The following is a 23,735-nucleotide window of genomic DNA, read 5'->3' as shown; positions in this document are numbered from 1 at the left end:
ATTTTTAAAATTTTAAAAAAAAATTTCCTAATATTTTTTTATTTTTTACTACATCTATTAATTGGACAAAACAATGTATTTAAGTTAATTAAGGTGCCTTGAGGCAAATGAAATAGAGGCTCGTTTCTAGAGCATTTTATGATGAGCAAAGTGTTATTTAATGAAGAATGTCCATGTTTAGAAGGCGAAGATGTTTGGATGGATACGTGTGTAACTAGGAGATATGATTAGAAACGAATTTATCTGAGCAAGATGGGAGCGACCTTTGTGGCAAATAAGATGAGTGAAAGGAGGATGTGTAGTTTTGAGCGTTTGAAAATGAAGTGTAAGGAGTCGATGATGCGTTAGTTAGGAGGTGTGAAAGGTTAATTGTACAAAAGGTAGGAGAGGCAGAGGTATTACTGAAAAAGAACTAAGGGAGAAGGGACTAGACAGAACTTGTCAATGGCTGAGAGGTAGTAACCGAAAACAACTAGGGAGAATGGGGATAGGGATGACAATAGGGCGAGGTGGGTTGAGCTTAACCAACAAAATTTTTAATCCGCCCCACCCCACCCGCCATAGACCCGCCCGACATAATTTGTTTTAATATTTTCTTTTTATAGTTAAGTTTGATACTAAACAATAAAATTCATAAAAATAAATTCATATTTCATTAAATTGTATTAATTTAATAGGATAGTGACTTAAAATTTTATTTTTAGAGGTCAATTGGAAAACATGTAAAAAATTGTATTATTTTTTATTGAACCATTTTCATTTACTATGTTGAATATTTTAGTAGTTTTAAAGAAATTATCTTAAGAAATAACGTTTTATCACTCTTATAACCTGCAAAAAGTTAAAATTAAGTTTGAACCCACATAAAATTACATATACTCACAACCCGCTCCTCCCCGCATTAGTTTTAAAAAACTCACTTCAACCCACCCTGTATCCCCACATAGCCTTAAACCCATCCCACCCCACCCCACCCAGCCTGCCCCATTGTCATCCCTAGAGACCCCCCCTCCTTTTCTTGTCTCACTGCTTGTTTTATTTTCTTTGTACCTCACTATTTGATTGTTGTAGTTTCCTTACCATCCTATTTCAATAACATCACTTTTGAATCGAGGATCAATAATAGCAATCTCTACACCTTAACAATTCTTCTATTAAATAAAATTTAAATAGTGAACCCCCTAACACTTCCTTTACAATAAATATTAAAAAGTTAACTACAATCTCACATGATAAACGTTTCAGATTATTTATTACTCCAACACAAATCATAAAGTGATTCTTTATGCCCCTCTGTAATGTAACACTTACAAAACACTTGACCAAACACTAAAGTCATAAACTATTTATCTAATCAATAACAACATATCTAAGTATATTCTCACAAATGGAGTCCGAAGAGAATTTGATATACACAAACCTTATTTTTACCTTTATCAACAATAGTGTTTCTCAAATCATTTAGCCAATCATAACCTGCTATGCTCGCAAAATACATTTTTCGGAAACTTCACTTTGACCACAAAAATATTTTTCTAAATGCTTGGCCAAGCAGTTTATATAGGAGAGAACAAATCATAAGGTCCTATTAACTGCTTGGACTAAAATTTGTTACTAAAGTGAATACTGTTGGAGTATACAAAATGTTTCTCTTCCTTTCTATTTTGTGTGGGAGTTGCTAAAGGGTATTTCTATTATAAGGGGAGAGTGAGATTGTTCACGGGAGTGTTTTTTTTATGTCCAGCCGTGGTGTCTGAGCTAGCTTGCACACTTCACAAGGACCAACTAGTGCGGAGGATCAATGCAGGAAACTGAGTGGCTCCATCAATCACATAGAGAAGACCTGGTTGCAACTTGCACTTTTTTCCTACGTTGAAATTGAGAAAGCATTCAACTTGAAAACGGTCATAATTTCTTCGACCTTGTACCAAACCACCAAGGCTCAAACCCCATCCAAAATCATCCTCAGAGGTATCAGACATGGTAACTGCCCACTGCAAATGTTTGGGATTTGATCTTTTCATCTCTACCCAGCCACCAATTTTTGTACTTTCATAAAGTTCTGACTCTAGGGTCATGGCAAGATACCCATCTAAGAGGCTGTTTTCCACAAAGGACGCGTGAGGATGCCCTGACCGTTGTAAAAAACTAAAAGGCAACGACATAGCTGCGAGTCTAGGCTGTTGCCTTGACAGATTGCCCATTTTGTGTATGCCCAAGATTGATAGTTTTGTATTGCTTGAAAGTTGGCAAACAACTTGACCAAAAGTGCCCAAACAAAACAAAAGACTACCAGAGTGAGGCAATGCAGAGACAAACTGAGCCAAGCAGGCAACAATATTTGATTTTTTAACCATCACAGAGATTCCACTACCATTTAGTTGATTCAGCAGGGGCGGCCCAAAAGATGAATAGTCAGTCAGCCCCCTTTCCTGCAAAAATTCCCAAAAAAAATTGTTATTCTAGGCTACACATTAAGGCAACTAAAAATGATGTAATATAACAAGTAGATACAATATGCAACATCTGCAACAACAAACTAGTGACTCCCCATGAAATCTTCCTTGTATGATTACTTACCTTGCTTTTACAGAAGCTACATAGAAAGACAACTGAAAGATGTAATATAACAAGTAAATACACTATGCAACAAGCCAACAACCATGTAATGACCTCCCTCCCCCCACAGAATCATCCTTGTCAACCTGTTGATTTCTTGTCATTACTCAGTCCTAATAAGTGCGAGAACTTTTGCACCACAGATCAGCAACTCGATATTTTCTTTTGGTTTTGGTGAGTACATCTGCAACTTCATTTTACAGGAATTTTGACCTAACCTTTTTTTGGGAGGCTGGTAACAAAACTTTTGACCTTATTACTTTTGCAACTTCTTGCTGATACTGACAATACCAAAAAGAATCGAACATGGAATTGATAACTATGATCACAAATCAGAAAGCACATTCAGTATTCAGAAGCATTTACCTCACGTGAACTTGTAGGTACTGCAACATCTCTGCATCGACCACCGACTGGAATGGCAACTGCAGAACACCAATCACTGATATTTGCTGCATAAAGAACTTTTGCTAAGGAAAGTGGACTACCCAGGATATTCATTTGGCCTCTTTCGCTGCCAATAAACTCTGCTACAAGTGTATCCTTTTCACGGATAGTTGTTTCAAAAGTCAGCCTAGAATCAATACCAGTCCTAATTGCTCTTTCAATTGCATTGCACTTGGATACATCAATGCTACCGATCATCAACAGTGCACCCACAGCATCAAATTCTCCTCTTACGTGAGTGCTAGTTTCTTGGACTGGACTTCCTTTAGAAGATTTAAAGAATGCAAGCACTCGCTCCAACTTCTCTTGTCTGTCTCTTAGCTTCATAATATCTGAAAAAGATTCTTGCTGCAATCTCTTCAAGTTCTCATTCTGTAAATGATATTATTGGAAAAGTTGTAAAGCACCATCATACAGGCTGTTGCTACATAAGAATTAGCAAATATGTCAAATTAAAGCTTGCCGAGGGGAGTGCAGTTGGGAAACAGTGATATCCTACGGCTAATGAGAGTAACAAATCCCAACCGAACTATGATGCGAACAGTCTCACCTTCCCCTGACCTTCTAAAAAGAGCTAAAACTACCATTCTCACACAAGAAATAACATTTTCATAACTTTTACTGTTCTCTCTTTAGATATTCATTTGCTTCAAATAAGATTCACATGAAGGAGTAGCTGTTATCTTGAAGAAATGTTCAATTTCATACTTGCTTGGATTCCTCACTCTGTATAACTTCTACTGCACATTCTTTTAGGATCCTAAATTCGGAATTTGAATATAATATAGATGTGATCCAATGGTGTTCTCTTTTTCCCAAAACATCTATCAAACCTGTCCCAATAGGGTGGCCTAGAAGTCAAAGAGCCATTTTAACAATTTTCTTTTATGACTGTGAACTTCACAAGGAGCCACAGCCCTTTGGGCCAACACCATTGCCTTCAAAACTCGGAGATGATGGATTTTCCCCTCTAGTCTCAATCCTTCTCAACTTAATTACAGGACTTAGTAGTTAGTTCACTTGGCACAGGGATCGAATCTGTGACCTAAGAACAAGTCTCTCAACCTTCCTCTTTTTAACAATCTAGGGAATCAAGGTTCCAATCCTAATTATAACATATGCAAAACTAAGTAAATTCTTTCCATCAACCTAAATGTTTGGGGACAAAGCTTATCAATACCATTGTTAGTCGAGGAACCTCTAAATACCATTGTTAAAAGAAAAAAAAAAAAAAAGAACATCTAGTGTCCATCACAACAGAGATGTAACCTCATAATATCCAAATACCAAAAAACCGATAAAGCCCATAGAAGTAATCCATTCCGCTGAACAAAACCAGCATAGCATAAGTCTCTTTCTACTTTCTTTACTCATATTCTATATGTCAATCGGCTTCAACAGGTGAAATTTTTTTTCAAAATTATCAAACTACTACTTGAAAACAAACGCAATGAAACTTAAATAACCTTAATGAGACACCACAATGTTACTACTTAACAACGCATACTAGAGCAAATAGGTTTTTATATCATGACTGGCAATCAGCTTGCATAGGGAAAAAATGAAATGTATCCGAACTAATACTTGAAAACAACAACAACAAATCACTAGTGTTTTTGTCTAATAACTCACACAAACAACAAGCATCAAGTAAATTAGTCCATCAAAGATAGAACAGATAACAAGAAATCAGTAATGTTTTTGTAACAACTAACACAAGCAACACACACACCATGTAACTCTAACTACCAAGACTAAAAGAAATAGCAAGAAATCACTAGTGTTCTTGTTTAACAACTCACACAAGAANTGACTGGCAATCAGCTTGCATAGGGAAAAAATGAAATGTATCCGAACTAATACTTGAAAACAACAACAACAAATCACTAGTGTTTTTGTCTAATAACTCACACAAACAACAAGCATCAAGTAAATTAGTCCATCAAAGATAGAACAGATAACAAAAATCAGTAATGTTTTTGTAACAACTCACACAAGCAACAAGCATCAGCTAACTCTATCCATCAAAGCTAGAACAGATAACAAGAAATCACTAGTGTCTTTGTCTAACAACTCACACAAGCAACACACACCATGCAACTCTATCTACCAAGACTAAAAGAAATAGCAAGAAATCACTAGTGTTCTTGTCTAACAACTCACACAAGCAACAAGCACCAGTTAAAGACTAAGACAAATAGCAAGAAATCACTAGTCTTCATTGACAATTAGGCCACATTGTAGGCCAAAATTTTACTTCTAACAATCTATCCGCAAATGGAATGACCGGAAAAAGAAAATGCACAGTTAATTTACCGGATTGGAAACTTCGCGGTTGCGGAACACGACGGAAGCGAAATGCTGCGTAGATTTTGCAAGGGATTTTAACTTGTCTACAACTGAAACAGCTGCTGCTTCCATTTTTGAAAACCTATGTATGAATAGAAGAAAAAAAAGCTTTGAGATTGCGTTAATGGCGTTTCAACAACGGAATTTCACTCCTCTACTCTTTCGCCATAACGGTGTACTGCAAGTTTGTTATAGAGAAGATGGAAATGAAAATTACTATATATATATATATATATATATATATAATTTAATTTAGATATATTGCGATATTTTAAAATCAAGAAATTAATTATGTTAACTTGTTATTATGTTTTTAAAATTATATATTGAAAAATATATTATTTTTATAATTTTAGTGATTTCTACATATATATTATATACGTTGTGTCGAAACTTAAAAAGTGTTTGACATGAACGAGACTAGTATATATTATGTTTGTCCTTTATTATTAATTTTCTAATATTTTTTATCGAATAATTTTTAATAACTCAATTGATTGGTTCGATTAATTATTTTATAATCACTGTATCCATTTTCTCATTTCTTTCCCTTGTTTTGAACAAAAAAATGGAGGTGAAGAAGAAAAATAGAATAAAAAATTATACTTAATTCTCGCCCTCAATTTAAAATAAACAATCAATTAATACCTTTACTGTGCAATAATAGTTGTCCACTATTGACTTTGCACAATTATTAAGAAACTATAAATAGAAGGATAATTTTACTTGTGAACAAGTTGAATGATTAATATTATTGTCATTGTGCATTTTTTTTTCACCTATGACTATATATAATTTCTTTTGTATGTGAAACTTATTTTATATTTTATTTATGATTATGCTCACTGTTTTGGTTATTACATAAGCTTTTAATTTATTTTGTTTTGTGTGTTAAATATTTTGGGTTCACATGAAAATTGAAAAAAAGATGGTGATAGTGAGCAATTTTATTTTAGTGTAATTGAAATTATTATTTTCTTAGTGTGCAATTGATTCTTTGATTTATAATAGTAATTCACTAGTTTAATTATTGTGCACCAAACATAATATAATATATTATTGTATGTAACTCTCTGTCTTAACAAGTTTAAGATACTAGTACATACTTTGTTGAGAATATTTTTATTGTGTTTCTTTTGTTCTATATTTATTTGTACATGTTAATCACAAAGTGACAATATTTTTTAAGGATCAACGGTGAGTCCTATTATATTTGGCTTATTATGTCATTGATTGAGGGTAAGACGAAGGATTCAAGTCCTATCGCACCAAGAGGGTAATACATCGGGTGAGAGTCCTGGTGCACCATGATAATAAAATATTGGGTTGGGTCCCAACAAATAATGACCTAAAATGCCTTTNTAGCGTTATATAATGATGACTGAGCAAATTGATATGCTCTTGATAAAAGTCATGAAATTTGTCCAATTGATTTGGTCCATTCTCTTATGTGAATGTAGTAGCATGACATAATGTGTCTGAAAATGACAAGTGGTTAAACGTTAAGGAAAAATTACCTAACTACACATCATTTTTTACCCTATTTTCTATTATTTCCTATCATTTTAAAAAAAGGGAAAAAGGTCAAATATGCCCCTAAACTATTCAAAAATGTCTAGATATACCCCCCGTTTAAAGTTTGGCTCACTCGTGCCCTCGCCGTTCAACTTTTCGTCTAGATATGCCTTTATGGGAGTTAGTTGGTCTGCTGGAAATATCCAACTCATTTTACATTTCTTAAAATGCCAAATGAATTGCCACGTCATTTTTACATTATCACGTGACATTTATATTAAAAGGGAAAGGGGTCGCTTATGCCCCTAAACTATCCGACCCACTTTTAAAACACCTATCTGATCCATAACAAAGGGTTCAATTATGCCCCTAATTCGACCCATAAATCAACCCCTCTTTTAAATAACCCGTATCATATCCCTTTTTCATTACCATCAAAATCGCAAATTTCATTTCAAAGTTAGGGTTCTTGAGAGCCCTTCCCCCATCGATTTCATTTTGAGAAGCTCGCACGACAATAAAAGAGTGTTCTAGTCCACAACTTAGGGGCATTGAATCCTTTGTTATGGGTTGGATAGGTGTTTTAAAAGTAGGTCGAATAGTTTAGGGGCATAATCGACCCCTTTCCCTTTTAATATAAATGTCACGTGGTAATGTAAAAATGACGTGGCAATTTCATTTGGCATTTAAAAAAATGTAAAATGAGTTGGATATTTTCAGCATACCAACTAACGCCCATAAGGGCACATCTAGACGAAAAGTTGGACGGCGAGTGCACAAGTGAGCCAAACTTTAAACGGGGGTATATCTAGACGTTTTCGAATAGTTTATGGGCATATTTGACCCTTTTTCCTTTAAAAATTTACAAAAGTCCCTCTTTTTCCTCAAATTTTCTCCTTTCCAAATACATAACTTTCAACCTTCCAACTTCACTATTATTCTCCCTTTTTTCATGCCTATAATCACTCCAATATATCACCAGTTACCTTTATCACTTCTTTATTTTGAATTTTAAATATTTTCTCTCTCTGGTTAATGCTTTAAAGTTAATCAAGAGGTAGTTACCTTTATCATGCAGTACTATTTTATAACTAAATCATTGTTTATCATATTCATAATTATTATCTTTGTATATGATACATAGCTACGTCAAATTAAGCGGACATGATACATAAATACTAATTTATACAACATGTATCGATCTCAAACCAAACAACTTATGGGCAACAATTTCATGTTTAATGTATCCCGTAACAATACAATACCTATCAATTTAAACAAGATAGTAATGTATCATGCACTAATTTTTCAGATATGATACGTAAATTCGAATTTATACTAAATGTATCAATTACATGGCAACTACCACACAGTAATGTATCAATCTCAAATCTAACATCTTATGGACAACAATTACTTATTTAATGTAGTTAGTATAAATACGATACTTGTCAATTTAAACGAGATACATAAATAGTAATGTATCATGCACAATTTTTTTTAGATATGATACGTAAATTCAAATTATACTAAATGTATCAATTTACATAGTAACTACCACACAATAATGTATTGATCTCAAATCTAACATATTATGGGCAACAATTATTTATTTAATGTACTTAATATAAATACAATGCTTATCAATGTTCAATGACCAAGCTAACGTAGTCATTGCCAATTACATACTCAAATGGTGCATAAGTAATGGATATACAAAAATTCACTTAGAACTGGATTTGCTGGTCATTGTAAACATGCTTAGGAACAAAAAAACAAGGAACTCCATCTTCAACTGTGTACAACTTTTTGGAATGGGAATGACGGGTAGTGTCAAACAGTGGCGAAGCTAAGAATTTTACGAAGGGTGTCCAAATATTACATAAAAAAAATAAAATTCGATGACCGAATGCATTAAAAATTAAAATTGAACTACATAATACTAATATTACTTTTTCTTACGAATTAATGTTCCAAAATTTTATAAAATCAAACTGCATAATATTTAGCTTTAATATTTATGTTTAATTAAATATAAAGTGAACGAACAAAGCAAAAAAAAAAAGAAGGGTGGGGGGAGGGGGCATTAAGCTTAAAATGAAATCATTTTTATGTTTCAAGATTTCACTAATCTATGGTGATAACAATAATAACGAGACATGAATAATGAAAGCAGAATCAAATAAAGTGTTCCTTTGTTCCTTTTAGCAACTTTATAGAAATAGTTTAGAATTTGTTTATTAACTTTAAATTAAATAATTACATTTAAGTTTTATTTCAAAAAAAAAAAAAAGTCAAATTCATTGAAAATTAAATTTGCTATTAAACCTAAATTTTTAATTAAAAATATAATTTAATTAGCTTAGAAAATTAAAGAAATAAGTTAAATTTTCTATTTGCTACTAAACTGAATAGTAAAATAAGAATGTTCTAAAATGATAATAAATTGCGGTTGAAGGGATTCAAACCCAAGCCTTCAAAGTATCCAGGAGAGCCTTACACCGTTGGGCCATAGCTTCTTGATGTGTTTAGAGTGTCCAATCTATTAAAATTAACTGTTATAAGTAGCATTTTACTTATATATACGGTATCATTTTCTGGCTAAGGGTGTCCAATTGGACACCCTCGGGACACTGTAGCTCCGCCACTGATGTCAAACCTAGAACACCTAGGTACTGCCTTTGGTGATGACAATTCATAAAAAATACAAGATACATAAATAGTAAAATGCTAAGTAACAAATAAATTAGGAGAAGAATTTTGAATCTCAAAATTTTCAATGATTTTGAATCATATTGAAAGGATTTTCGATGAACTGGGAGAAGAAAGAACCTTGAATCTCAAATTTTTTGATAATTTTGAATCAAAATTAAAAGGATATTCTATGAACTTGAAGATTCAAAAGGAAATTGTTTGTCCAACAACAATTTCATCACTTTTGTATCCTTCATAATTCACTTCGCTTACCCAAAATTTCGACAAAAGCTTTTGAATCAAATCTGAAAGGTTTCTTCGTTGAACGGGAGAGCAATTTGAAATTTTGAATTTCTTCGTTCTGTTAGGATTTGCCTCTGTATGATTGAGAGTAAGAAGAAACGTAAACGTAATTTATGGGATTTAATTAATTTTCAAGTTTAATTTCGTTTTTAGCGCAACAGAACGATTTCTTCTTATATTAGAATTAATGTATCTGGATGGTGAATTAGTGTATCCGGATGGTGACTTATGTATCCGGAAGGTACAAATTTTAAGGGATTATTGTTATTAGAAAAAGAGTAGGGATAGGATGTAATTTACTTTTTGCACTATGTGATTTATGTAAGTTATACTAATGTTAATGGTCAATTGCGGTAATTTAAAGAAAGAACATTATGGGCTCTTAAGATGACCTTCAAATGTGAAGGTATTTTTTGGTCATCAAAGTGGTATGAAAGGTTATTTGTCACATTGGGTTGGTGCAACCCAATTTGAAAGTTTTGTGAATCCTCCATCAAAATAAAGAAATACAAAGTAACAGTACATTTAGTAATTTTAAAGTGATGTCGAGGTGGGTCAAATAAATTTGATAATGTCAAAGTATGACTAATAAAAACTTATGGAGCATGTACAAATGATTATGGTCATTTCTTGAAGAGAATGTGACTTGTGTTCGTTTGGATAAGGACATGTTCATGTATGGTTAAATAAACGTCACATCTCACCTCTACGGGAGGTTTGAGATATTGAAAAAAAAAATTATTTTGACATGAATGGTCATTTTGGTCATATACTTTGAGTACACAGAAATATTGTGGCATGTTTTATTATGAACTATTGGAGGACAAAAGAAATAAATACTCATTTTTTTTTTATAAAAGCGTGATCATGATCAAAATAAATATTATTGAGTGGGAACACAAATTTGTCATTAGTTGTCAAGAAATAAATCTTGCATGTAATAATTTTAACCATGACAATAAAAATAATTTCTCCTTGAAGGAGATGGTCACCATAAGAATGGTGTTGTGAAATTTGTGGTAGTACACAAAATTAATTGAGAGTTTCGAAAGGGCTAATTGTTATTATCCGAAGGAATGAAATAGTTCATAATATTGTGGTTGTAGTAAGTCTTAAAAGAAGCTTTTTAAGTTTCGGAGGAATTGAAAGAATATTTTTTTTTTATTATATTGAGATTGTAAATTATTGAAAGATTAAATATCCTCAGTTTACTACAATCAAAGCAGGTTATGAATATTTACGTAAAAGGTTACCCGTCTTTCCCTTGTTTGTTGTATAAAAATATAGGCATGATGAAGAAATCACATGCAAAAGTAAATCAAAAGTTTACTAGAATAAATATCAGTTGGCATAACCGATAGGCCATTCCGGTTCAAATGTGATGCAAAAGAAATTGAGAATTCACGTGGCTATATGTTTGAAGAATTAAAAGATTCTTCAAGAGAAACTCTTGTGTTGCTTGTTCTCATCATAAAATGATCAATGTACCAGCTAAGGTTGGGATTGTATCCTCCGAAATTATTTGAAACATATAAAAAGGTGAATATGGCCCGTTCACTTGCCATGTGGATCGCTAACTACTATGATTTAATAGATGCATCTATGATATGGTCACATGTGAATTTGTATCAACCTATAAATTTATTTTTGTAGGGTTGTTTGCTCGAATTGTTAAATTAAGAGCACGATTTTAAATTATATAATTATGTTGATAATATGATTGGTTTAGCAGAAATTGTTAGCCTCCAATTATAGCTAGACCATGGGTTATGAGAACAAATCTCTCAAATAAAATCTGATATGAGATGAGTTTATTTAACATGTATGCATCAGGCCAACAAAGTTCTCTCATCAAAATTGGTTTAGGGTTAGGAACCAAATAATTTCCATCTAAATATTTGATATATGCACATATGATTTTATTGCTCCACCACGCACAAAGATGGATACCCAAATGAGGTTGAGGGTAAATGTTAGATTTCCTAACATTAGGGGGAGATGTATTTAGCAGCTGAAAATTATGTGTGGTGAATTATCTAGATCCTCGTTAAAAAAATGTGAACTTGAAGTTCAAGAGATAATTAATTTGCAAAATGTTGCTTTGCCAGATATATTTGCTGACCCAATACTTTAATTAAGCTGTAAATGCTCCAATAAATAGTCCTTGAAGAACAGAGTCTTGGTACACCAAAAGTGTGAGACCAATCGATTCCAAATGTATAACTCATTGAGGAAGGAGAGGAGAAAATTATAGAAATGGTCATGATAATGAGGTAAATGCTTTGAAAGAGTACTACGACATAACACTTCATAAGACCTTAGCAAAGGTTCAGATACCTGAAATGATGAAAAATGAAGAGATCTCAATAAGTTATGTCGAATTGGAATCAATATCAAAATGATTGTCGATGGTATATTTGATATGAAGTAGCACTCAATGCTATAAATGGTTACGAGGATCTTGAATTCAAATCTGCCATATAATGTGGACAGATAAATAATTTGGCCAAATAAAATGCACTATTCAAATATATTTTTCTTCACTTAAAAAATGATGTTTTTGAACTTAAAGTTCATAGATCAAAATATATGTCAGTAGTGGATACAAATGAATCATTGTGCGGAAGTATAACCGTAAGATATAAAGTACGATTTGTGCCTCAGGGCATAAAGGGATTTCGTAAAAGTCCTGACATTATTAAATGGAGATATATTCTCCAGTGGTGGATGCAATGAGACTTATTTCAGTCTGGCAATAGATGAAATATTTGAATATGTATAATTAATTATTATCATGAAGGTTATATGAAAATCATTAAAGGATTTAAAAGGTCTTAAAGCAATTCCATTGAGTACCCAATGATTTTGAGACTGCTTAACATAGAGAAAGAATCTTTTTAATCTCATGAAAATGATTTAAAATGTCATGTATTAGTGCAATTGGTGCACTTACAGATTGCTGGATAAGCAAATGCTAGAAGATTATTTGATATACATAATGAAAGTTATGTGAAAGGATTGTCATATTATCACTCAAGTTATGACAAGAAACTAACAAAGCAGGTGACTCAATGCATAAAAAATGTGTGATTTTCTTTGAGAAGAATAGACGAGATTCAATAAAATTGAAATGATCAATCTCTGAGTCAAAAACGATTTATATGTAGATGCAGAATATTTATTTGATCTGCATAAAGCTCGATCACAAATGGACTATTTATTTATATATGGAGACACAATAATATCTTGGCATTCAAAGAACCCATTAGTAGCCACTTCTTCAAATCATGCAGAAATAATATTGATCTATGAATTAATTTGGGAGTGTGTTTGGTTGAAGTCATGGTCTATCATATTCAGAAAATGTGTGATTTTCTTTTGAAAAGGGTATTCCAGTCAGCATATATGAAAATAATATACAACTCAATTGAAGGGAGGACACAATCAAATGAGATCGGACAAGGCATATTTCACCAAGTCTTTTTCACACATGATCTTCAATAAAATGGTGAGATAGACGTTCAAAGACTCATTCAAGTGATAATTTTGTAAACTTATTCACTAAGGATTGCCAACATCAATATTTGAGAAGTTGTGATATAAGATTGGAATGCATCGTTTCCGAAATATCATGTAAAGTTTTTATCAAGGGGAGAAAAATACACGTTGTACTCTTTTCCTTAACCGTGATTTTATTCCAATTGGATTTTCCTGGTAAGGTTTATAACGAGGCAACATTCAAAGCGTATTAAAAGATATGTATACTCTTTTTTCTTCACTGGGATTTTTTCCCATATGATTTTTTTCTAGTAAGATTTTAACGAGGCATATTATCTATGGACATCCACAGGGGAATGTTATAAAATATTATAGTGTAAATGTCCACTACACCAAGAAGTTACTCTCACCCATTATCTCCATTACTTTCCTCCATTATGAAGAAAATCATAACCTCCACCTTTATGACTCTATGTTACACTATAAATAGAGGTATAAGAGTTCATATTGTATAGACTTAGAGTGTACACTTGAAAGAAATAAATTTATCTCATATTGTTCCTCTTGTCCTATATTCTTCTTGTCTCCTATTTCTATTGTTCTTTTATTCTTAAGTTTTACAACAAATTATAGTTAAATAAGGTACCTTTGGATTTTAATCCAAGGAGACGGCGAGAATGATGATGATTTTGCACATTATTTGTGTGGGTCGATGAAACAAAAGCTCCTTTCTAGAGTATTTTGTGATAAAAATGTGTCATTAAGATTTTTAAAAAGTAAGTTCTATAAAGTGAGAGTTAGAACAATAGTGTTGTACATGACAAGGTGTTGGTGAATGAAGAATGCCCATGTTTAGAAGATGAAGATGCTCGGATGGATGTGTGGGTTAACTAGGTGATATGATTAGGAACAATTTTATAATGGACAAGATGAGAGTGACCATTATGGTGATAAGATGAGAGAAGCGAGGATGATGTGGTTTAGACATATGAAAATGAGGTGTGAGGTGCCACGGATGCGTCAGTTAAGAGATGTGAGAGGTTGATTGTAGAAGAAATAGTAGGGGTAGAGGTAGTGCTCGAAAAGAACAAGAGAGGAAGGGGGGAGGGGGGGGGGGGGATGTAAATAGAATTTGTTAGTTAGAAGATGTGAGAGGTTGATTGTAGAAGAAATCAAAGGGGTAGAGGTAGTACCCGAAAAGAACTAGGAAGGAGACTAGATAGAACTTGACACAACTTCAACTTACATAGAAGAGGGCTAGCCCCCTCCTTTCCTCGTCTCATTATTGTTTCATTTGCTTTGTATCTTGCTATTTAATTGTTATAGTTTTCTTGAAATCCTACTTCAACAACTTCACTTTTGAGCTGAGGATCTATAAAAATAGCCTTTCCAGTCTCTACCCCTTAACACTCCTATTAAATAAAATTATAAAAGTTTGTTAGTTGCTAGCAACAACATAATGGAGGCAGTCACTCAATATAGATTGATCCGAAATCTGATTCAAATCCAATATAGTACCTACAGGTACATAAGAAATGTATTGAATCGATTCTTTTCAATGAATAGATCCGATTCCATTCAAAGGGATCAAATGACTACAATTTCACATGATAAATATTTCAGATTATTTATTAATTTAAACAACATAAATCATAAAGTGATTCTTTATATCTTCTCTCTAATGTAACACTCACAAAACACTTCTTAGAGAAAATTGACCAAACACTTAAGTCATAAACTATTTATCTAATCAACAACATATTTAGTATAATCTCACAAATGAAGTCTGAAGAGAATTTAACGTCCATGAACATTATCCTTACCTTTGTCAACAAAATTGTTCACGGGAGTGTTTTTTTATGTCCAGCCGTGGTGTCTGAGATAGCTTGCACACTTCACAAGGACCAACTAGTGCGGAATATCAATGCAGAAAACTGAGTGGCTCCTTCATCCATCGCATAGAGTAGACCAGGTTGCAACTTGCACTTCTTTCCTACGTTGAAATTGAGAAAGCTTTCAACATGAAAACGGTTACACTTTCTTGGACCTCGTAGAAAACCACCAAGGCTCACACCCCATCCAAAATCATCCTCAGAGGAATCAGACATGGTAACTGCCCACTGAAAATATTCGTGACTTGCTATATTTGTCTCTACCCAGCCACCAATTCTTGTACTTTCATCAAGTTCTGACTCTAGGGTCATGGCAAGTGGCCCATCTAAGAAGCAGTTTTCCACCAAGGACGCTTGAGGATGCCCTGACCGTTGTAAAAAACTAAAAGGCAACGACATAGCTGCGAGTCTAGCCTGTTGACGTGACAGATTGGCCATTTTGTGTATGCCCAAGATTGATAGTTTTGTATTGCTTGAAAGTTCGCAAACAACTTGACCAAAAGTGCCAAAACAATACAAAACACTACCAGAGTGTGGCAATGCAGAGACAAACTGAGCCAAGGAGGCAACAGAATTTGATTTTTTAACCATCACAGCGATTCCACTACCATTTAGTTGATTCAGCAGGGGTGGCCCAAAAGATGAATAGTCAGTCAGCCCCCTTTCCTGCAAAAATTCCACCAAAAAATTGTTATTCTAGGCTACACATTAAGGCAACTAAAAATGATGTAATATAACAAGTAGATACAATATGCAACATCTGCAACAACCAACTAATGACTCCCCATGAAATCTTCCTTGTCAGATTACTTACCTTGCTTTTACATGAAGCTAAATAGAAAGACAACTGAAAGATATAATATAACAAGTAAATACACTATGCAACAAGCCAACAACCATGTAATGACCTCCCTCCCCCCACAGAATCTTCCTTGTCAACCTGTTGATTTCTTGTCATTCCTCAATCCTAACAAGTGCGAGAACTTTTGCACCACAGATCAGCAACTCAATATTTTCTTTTGGTTTTGGTGAGTACATCTGCAACTTCATTTTACAGGAATTTTGACCTAACCATTTTTTGGGAGGCTGGTAACAAAACTTTTGACCTTATTACTTTTGCAACTTCTTGCTGATACTGACAATACCAAAAAGAATCAAACATGGAATTGATAACTATGATCACAAATAAGAAAGCACATTCAGTATTCAGAAGCATTTACCTCACGTGAACTTGTAGGTACTGCAACATCTCTGCATTGACCACCGACTGGAATGGCAACAGCAGAACACCAATCACTGATATTTGCTGCATAAAGAACTTTTGCTAAGGGAAGAGAACTACCCAGGATACACTTTTGGCCTCTTACGCTGCCAACAAACTCTGCTACAAGTGTTTCCTTTTCACGGATAGTTGTTTCAAAAGTCAGCCTAGAATCAATACCAGTCCTAATTGCTCTTTCAATTGCATTGCACTTGGATACATCAATGGTACCGATCATCAACAGTGCACCCACAGCATCAAATTCTCCTCTTACGTGAGTGCTAGTTTCTTGGAATGGACTTCCTTTAGAAGATTTATAGAATGCAAGCACTCGCTCCAACTTCTCGTCTGTCTCTTAGGGTACACAGCCAGAGCCTTCTCATACTTGAGGGTACACAGCCAGAGCCTTCTCATACTTAAGGGTACACAGCCAGAGCCTTCTCATACTTAAGAGACCCATCAGAGTAAAGCAGAGCCCAACAATAAAGCTTGTGGTAACTGGTAAAGTAATAATTTGACTGCTCAAGCTCTGAGTACTTCCTAATGACACTGTTCCGCAGTTGAAAGTTGCATGACAGGTAACAGATATACCCACTTTAGATCAATAGTACAAAAGTAGGGATGCGTACAATCTCACCTTCCCCTGACCTTCTAAAAAGAGCCAAAACTACCATTCTCACATAAGAAATAACAATTTCATAACTTTTAATGTTCTCCCTTTAGATATTCATTTGCTTCAAATAAGATTCACATGTAGGAGTAGCTATTATGTTGAAGAAATGTTCAATATCATACTTGCTTGGATCCCTTACTCTATATAACTCTTACTGCACATTCTTTTAGGATCCTAAGTTGGGAAAATTTGACTATAATATACATGTGATCCAATGGTGTTCTCTTTTTCCCAATACATCTATCAAACCTGTCCCAGTAAGGTGGCCTAGAAGTCCAAGAGCCATTTTAAAAATTTTCTTTTATGACTGTGAACTTCACAAGAAGCCAGCCCTTTGGGCCAACAACATAGCCTTCTAAACTCAGGGATGATGGATTTTCCCCTCTAGTCTCTATCCTTCTCAACTTAATTACAGGACTTAGTAGTTAGTTCACTTGGCACAGGGTTCGAATCTGTGACCTAACAACAAGTCCCTCAACCTTCCTCTTTTTAACAATCTAGGGAATCAAGGCTCCAATCCTAATCATAACATATGCAAAACTAAGTAAATTCTTTCCATCAACCTAAATGTTTGGGGACAAAGCTAATCAATACCATTGTTAGTCGAGGAACCTCTAAATACCATTGTTAAAAGAAACAAAAACAAAAAGAACATCTAGTGTCCATCACAACAGAGATGTAACCTCATAATATCCAAATACCAAAAAACCGATAAAGCCCATAGAAGTAATCCATTCCGCTTAACAAAACCAGCATAGCATAAGTCTCTTTCTACTTTCTTTACACATATTCTATAGGTCAATCGGCTTCAACAGGTGAAAAAAATCAAAATTATCAAACTACTACTTGAAAACAAACGCAATGAAACTTAAATAATCTTTATGAGACACCACAATGTTACTACTTAACAACGCATACTAGAGCAAATAGGTATTTATATAATGACTGGCAATCAGCTTGCATAGGGAAAAAATGAAATGTATCCGAACTAATACTTGAAAACAACAAAAACATACCCAGTGTGATTACACGATTGGGATATAGGGAGGGTAGTGTATACACAGCTTACCCCTCCCTTGGGGAAAGGTTGTTTCCTATAGACCCCCGGTTTGAATAAAACATATCAAATCAGTTATCAAAAGGAAATACAGCAGTGAGGAAGCTAAGTCAAAAATACAGGAGAACAAAACAATAGAAACAACAAATAGATAACCGAAGCAAAGGAAATAGCAACTAATAATCAAATCAAAAAATAAGATAGTATGAGAGTAATAGTAATAAACTTATAAGAAAAACTAGTAAACTCTCAACTACCTACTAAACNCTAATACTTGAAAACAACAAAAAAATACCCAGTGTGATTACACGATTGGGATATAGGGAGGGTAGTGTATACACAGCTTACCCCTCCCTTGGGGAAAGGTTGTTTCCTATAGACCCCCGGTTTGAATAAAACATATCAAATCAGTTATCAAAAGGAAATACAGCAGTGAGGAAGCTAAGTCAAAAATACCGGAGAACAAAACAATAGAAACAACAAATAGATAGCCGAAGCAAAGGAAATAGCAAGTAATAATCAAATCAAAACATAAGATAGTATGAGAGTAATAATAATAAACTTATAAGAAAAACTAGTAAACTCTCAACTACCTACTAAACTTCCACCCTAATTTTCAACCTCCAAATTAAATAAAATGAAGCAACCATAATGAGACACCAATATTTTACTTTTAACAATGCATGCTAGGAACAAATGGGTCTCTATATTATCTCTTTTGATAATCGTAGTGTCCATGCTAACTTTCAAGCACGTCAACTAGTTCTACAAGATACCTAATACCTCACACAAGCAACAAACACCAGGTAACTCTATGACTAAGACAGATAGCAAGAAATCACTAGTGTTTTTGTCTAAACTCACACAAACAACAAGCATCAAGTAAATTTGTCCATCAAAGATAGAACAGATAACATGAAATCAGTAATGTTTTTGTAAACAACTCATACAAGCAACAAGCATCAGGTAACTCTATCCATCAAAGCTAGAACAGATAACAAGAAATCACTAGCGTCTTTGTCTAACAACACACACAAGCAACAACCACCATGTAACTCTATCCACCAAGACTAAAACAAATAGCAAGAAATCACTCGTGTTCTTGTCTAACAAATAACACAAGCAACAAGCACCAGTTAACTCTCACCATCAAGACTAAGACAGATAGCAAGAAATCACCTAGTCTTCATTGACAGCTGGGCCACATTGTAGGCCAAAATTTACTGGAAAAAGAAAATACAGAGTTAATTTACCGGATTGCGGCGATTGGAAACTTTGCGGTTGCGGAACACGACGGAAGCGAAATCCTGCGTAGATTTTGCAAAGGACTTTAACTTGTCTACAACTGAAACAGCTGCTGCTTCCATTTTTGAAAACCTATGTATGAATCAGAAGAAAAAAAAAAAGCTTCGATGAATTGTGTTAATGGCGTTTCAACAATGGAATTGATCTTTTCCTATGCTGCTCAGACTCTTCAAAAATGTCGACAGGTTCGTGTCCGATCATTCAAAAGTAGTTCATTTTTGAAGAATTCAACGTGGTTACGACATCATTTTTGGAGATTCTAAGCAACATAAATTTTTTCTATTCTGACTTAGTGAATACCTTCCATATATATTGCATTTTGTTCTAGTATAAAAATTCATACATTTCTGACCTTTTGTTCCGCGCCTTCCCGGTACTGAGGTGGTTTGTTCTCAAATACCCTTTCATAAACTTGCAAAACCACTTAAAATTTTGGAAATTGATAGAGGTTCCATTTATTATACGTATTCCCTCCAAAATGAACTCATACAAGAATCGTCTTGTCAATAACCTCGATTAACTTACTGACACGGAAAAAGTTTTCCCATCTATTAGCTCTATTCCTCTGCTTGCCGGCTAGAGTTTAGGATTGCTAACAGTTCACATTATTGTACACTAGACTTATATTCTCATATTGTCAACCTACAAATATAAGTTTTCATGATAGACATAAGGATTGCAAGTTACCTCCCCATGAGATTTAGCAACTATCAGATTAGCTCCCTATAGCTAGGAACTTTGTACCTCACAGCTCAGATGACCCCCTTTTCATATAGCACCACCACTCACTCTCACTAAACAACAGAGTAATAGTTCTTAATAACACTAGTGCATAGAAATTACAAGGGACAATCTGCATTTTTAACCACTATTCAGAAGGACCACCAAACATTGTAAGCATGAGTTAACGCAATGGGTAGTGCACTAATTTTTAGACCACAGAGGGGAAATGAACAAATTTCTTCACCATAGATGGGCCACAAGTTGTGAAAACCTCTACGATGCAATATTCACTTTTTTGCAAAATATAGTCTGTTGGATTTTCCTATCAAGATATATACTATGGAATTTCTAAATTTACACCTAGTGAGTTATCAGTTACCAATTCCCTCGAGCTGAATCAATCTTAAAGCTGATTAAAATATGGACATAAGCATCGTTTTGAGCTTCCATTAACTACAAGAATTTTACCAGTGAACAGATGATTTTATCGAAGTCCCATTACATGTAGTACATCTACTACCCAAAAAAAATTCTTCTCAATTATAAAATCAAATTCTATCACCATGGTCCTTTTTTTTTTTGGAACTGGTAACTTTAGCTATCACCATGTTCTTTAGCAAAAAGAAATAATCCAACAATCCTCTAGAAAAATGGCACATTGTATAAGCACCCAAGGGATGGCCAAGTGGTCAATGAAGTGGGTTGTAGAGAACCATAAGGTCTCATGCTCAATTCCAAATGAAGAAACTCAGTCTGGAGACCTATCGGGAACCTATGGCCATTGATGTAGATCAGAGCAAAGGTGAAGATTGGGGATGGACAGCGAACATCCTTTTGGCTTGACAAATGGACAGGGCAAGGAACTATGAAACAACAACATCCAGAACTCTTCGCATTAAGTCAACAGCAACATGCCACAGTTGCCATGATGTGGAAGGGTGGAATTTATTCCTAAGGAGACATTTAAATGACTGGGAGATGAAAAGAATTGCAAAATTTTACAATTCAGTAGCAGGTTTTAATAACCTCAATGGAGGAGAAGACAGATTGGAATGGAACAAAGACAGGAATGGAAAGTTCTCTATCAACTCAGCTTACAAGGAGCTGAATTCAACAGTGGTGAAGGAAAGAGATTGGCCTTGGAAGATGATATGGAAGCCGAAGATCCCTTACAAAGTTAACTGTGCCCCTGGCTTTTGGGTAAAGAGGTAATCTTGACACAGGAAAACCCAAGTAAAAGGGGTCATCAATTAGCCTCTAGATGGGTGAAGCCTGGAAGCATAGCAGGTGCTAAGATGCTGGGAACAAGGATGGCACGGTAAGTAAGGAGGAGAGATGGAAGATTGTCCTGGCTTGTATTTGGTGGTCAGTTTGGTCTAAGAAGAATAGGAGGTGTTTTGAAAGAGTACAAAGCAGCTTAATGTTAACTTTCTAAAAAAAAAAGAGTACAAAGCAACTTACAGAATCTTAAGACGATTTGCTTAGGCCTTTTTCACTTTTGGCGTGAGCAAAAATTACTAGCTCAAACAGAAGACATTTTTGACGTTTCAGACTTTTTGTAAGGACAAATTGAACCACAAGATGTAAGTTGTAATACTTTTTGCAGGGGAACTACACTTTTTGGTGTAGTATACCTGTGGATATATAGAATTAACGTTATCTTTCTCAAAAAAAAAAAAAAAGAAATATGGTGATTTCTTCACATTTGTCCAAGCCTCGAATGGATAGAGCTACCCGATACCTACTTTAGTGGGAGGTAGCAGGTGGTCGTGGGATTAACCAAGACAAGCCCAATCTAGCCTTAAATCTATAGGACCAGCAGCCTTAATATCCAAAAAAAATTCTTCTCAATTCTAAAACCAAATTCTATCAGCATGTTCTCTAGCTAAAAGATATAATCCAACAATCCTCTGGAAAAATTGCAAAGACGTATGGCCGAGTGGTGGTTTGAGAACCATAAACTCTCAGGTTCAATTTCCTGTGAAGAAAAATTGCTCCTGTGCAGGTGGGCGTGGGAGGTACCAAGCTAGCTAAGACAACCCGATTATAAAATAAAAATAAAATGCACAATGTATAAATCTATAGGACCAACAGCCTTTAAATCTATGAAAAACGTAAATAAACACACAACGAATTTCATTTATAAACACGAATTATCCAGAACCTGAACAAAACCCTAATTTCATTTCACGAGAAATTAACATTGAAAAAAACGTACACATAAAACGCAATATGTTAGATATACCTTGCAAGGATCAACTTTCTGGAAGTTTTTGACGACGTTGATAACACGATCCCTAACTTCATTCTTGTCGAGAAACGATCCCCTTACTTCCTCCGAAAAATGACGTTTGAAAAGCTGACTAACTGAACCTCCGATGAGCCTAGGGTTTCGAAGCTACACCGGCCGAGCTTCCACTCTCAGGTACTTCAGCAATGCGTTCCTCGCCGCCATTGAAAATGTAGAAAAAGAAGGCAGAGATTTGGAGAAGATGAACAAGCGGGCGTGAGGGATTTCTCAAAGGTTCTGGAAAGGTTTAAAGTTTTTCTTTTTTCTTATTAAAAAAAATCTTTTTTCTTTTTTAAAATTTTTTTCCTAATTTTTTTTTATTTTTTACTACATGTATTAATTGGACAAAACAATGTATTTAAGTTAATTAAGGTGCCTTGGGGCAAATGAAATAGAAGCTCGTTTCTAGAGCATTTTATGATGAGCAAAGTGTTAGTCAATGAAGAATGACCATGTTTAGAAGACAAAGATGTTCGGATGGATATGTGTGTTAACTATAAGATATGATTAGCAATGAATTTATTTGAGCAAGATGGGAGTGACCTTTGTGGCAAATAAGATGAGAGAAATTAGGATGTGTCGTTTTGAGCGTGTGAAAATGAGGTGTGAGGAGTCGATGATGTGTTAGTTAGGAGGTGTGAAAGCTTAATTGTACGAAAGGTAGGAGAGGGAGGTAGAGGTAGTAACCGAAAAGAACTAGGGAGGATGAGGATAGGGATGACAATGGGGCGGGGAGTTGAGCTTAACCCGCAAAATTTTTAATCCGCCCCACCCTGCCCGTCATAAACCCACCTCACATAATTTTTTTTAATATTTCTTTTTATAGTTAAGTTTGATACTAAAAAAATAAAATTCATAAACATAAATTTATTTTTTCATTAAATTATATTAATTTAATAGGATAGTGACTTAAAGTTTTATTTTTAGAGGTCAATTGGGAAACATGTAAAAAAATTGTATTATTTTTTATTGAACCATTTTCTTTTACTATTTTGAATATTTTAGTAGCTTTAAAGAAATTATCTTTAAAAATAACATCTTATCACCTATAAAAATTTAAAATTAAGTTGAACCCACATAAAATTACATATATGATATACCCACAACCC

The 23,735-nt window shown here is 34.2% G+C and overlaps 2 protein-coding genes across 5 annotated transcripts; both read right to left on the bottom strand.

Annotated features, from left to right (window-relative positions):
- Positions 1-1,436: 1,436 nt before the first annotated feature.
- Positions 1,437-22,716, bottom strand: LOC125854488 (uncharacterized). 4 transcript variants are annotated; one of them, XM_049534055.1, is made up of 4 exons: positions 22,582-22,708; positions 5,383-5,497; positions 2,986-3,438; positions 1,437-2,432 (listed from the first exon to the last, which is right to left on the bottom strand). In XM_049534055.1, exons 1-4 carry the CDS (start codon positions 22,641-22,643, stop codon positions 1,773-1,775), a joined length of 1,290 nt encoding a protein of 429 aa, XP_049390012.1. In that variant the 5' UTR covers positions 22,644-22,708; the 3' UTR covers positions 1,437-1,772. The 4 variants fall into 4 exon arrangements, with proteins under 4 accessions (XP_049390012.1, XP_049390014.1, XP_049390015.1 ...); XM_049534057.1 differs by lacking the exon at positions 5,383-5,497 and adding an exon at positions 19,562-19,685 and having other exon boundaries at positions 1,439-2,432; positions 2,986-3,490; positions 22,582-22,716; XM_049534058.1 differs by lacking the exons at positions 5,383-5,497; positions 22,582-22,708 and adding exons at positions 19,562-19,685; positions 20,301-22,486 and having other exon boundaries at positions 1,439-2,432; positions 2,986-3,490.
- On the bottom strand, positions 15,080-16,926 carry LOC125854490 (uncharacterized). The gene is made up of 2 exons (XM_049534062.1): positions 16,538-16,926; positions 15,080-15,983 (listed from the first exon to the last, which is right to left on the bottom strand). The coding sequence occupies exons 1-2, from the start codon at positions 16,814-16,816 to the stop codon at positions 15,321-15,323; spliced, it is 942 nt and encodes a 313-aa protein (XP_049390019.1). The 5' UTR covers positions 16,817-16,926; the 3' UTR covers positions 15,080-15,320.
- Positions 22,717-23,735: the final 1,019 nt, after the last annotated feature.

This window comes from Solanum stenotomum, chromosome 2, assembly GCF_019186545.1.
Source record: "Solanum stenotomum isolate F172 chromosome 2, ASM1918654v1, whole genome shotgun sequence".
Lineage (NCBI taxonomy): Eukaryota > Viridiplantae > Streptophyta > Magnoliopsida > Solanales > Solanaceae > Solanum > Solanum stenotomum.
Note: the sequence above shows the minus strand (reverse complement) of the source record. Positions and strands in the feature narration are given on the sequence as shown.

Bases quoted from the DNA above. Each gene is read 5' to 3' on its own strand.
- LOC125854490 (XM_049534062.1), bottom strand. From the start codon at position 16,816: ATGATCGGTACCATTGATGTATCCAAGTGCAATGCAATTGAAAGAGCA. The intron at 15,984-16,537 runs GTAAATGCTTCT...GAATTTTTGCAG, and splicing joins TACCTACAAGTTCACGTGAG to GAAAGGGGGCTGACTGACTA.
- LOC125854488 (XM_049534055.1), bottom strand. From the start codon at position 22,643: ATGAAGTTAGGGATCGTGTTATCAACGTCGTCAAAAACTTCCAGAAAG. The intron at 5,498-22,581 runs GTATATCTAACA...ATTCATACATAG, and splicing joins AGAAAGTTGATCCTTGCAAG to GTTTTCAAAAATGGAAGCAG. The intron at 2,433-2,985 runs GTAAATGCTTCT...GAATTTTTGCAG, and splicing joins TACCTACAAGTTCACGTGAG to GAAAGGGGGCTGACTGACTA.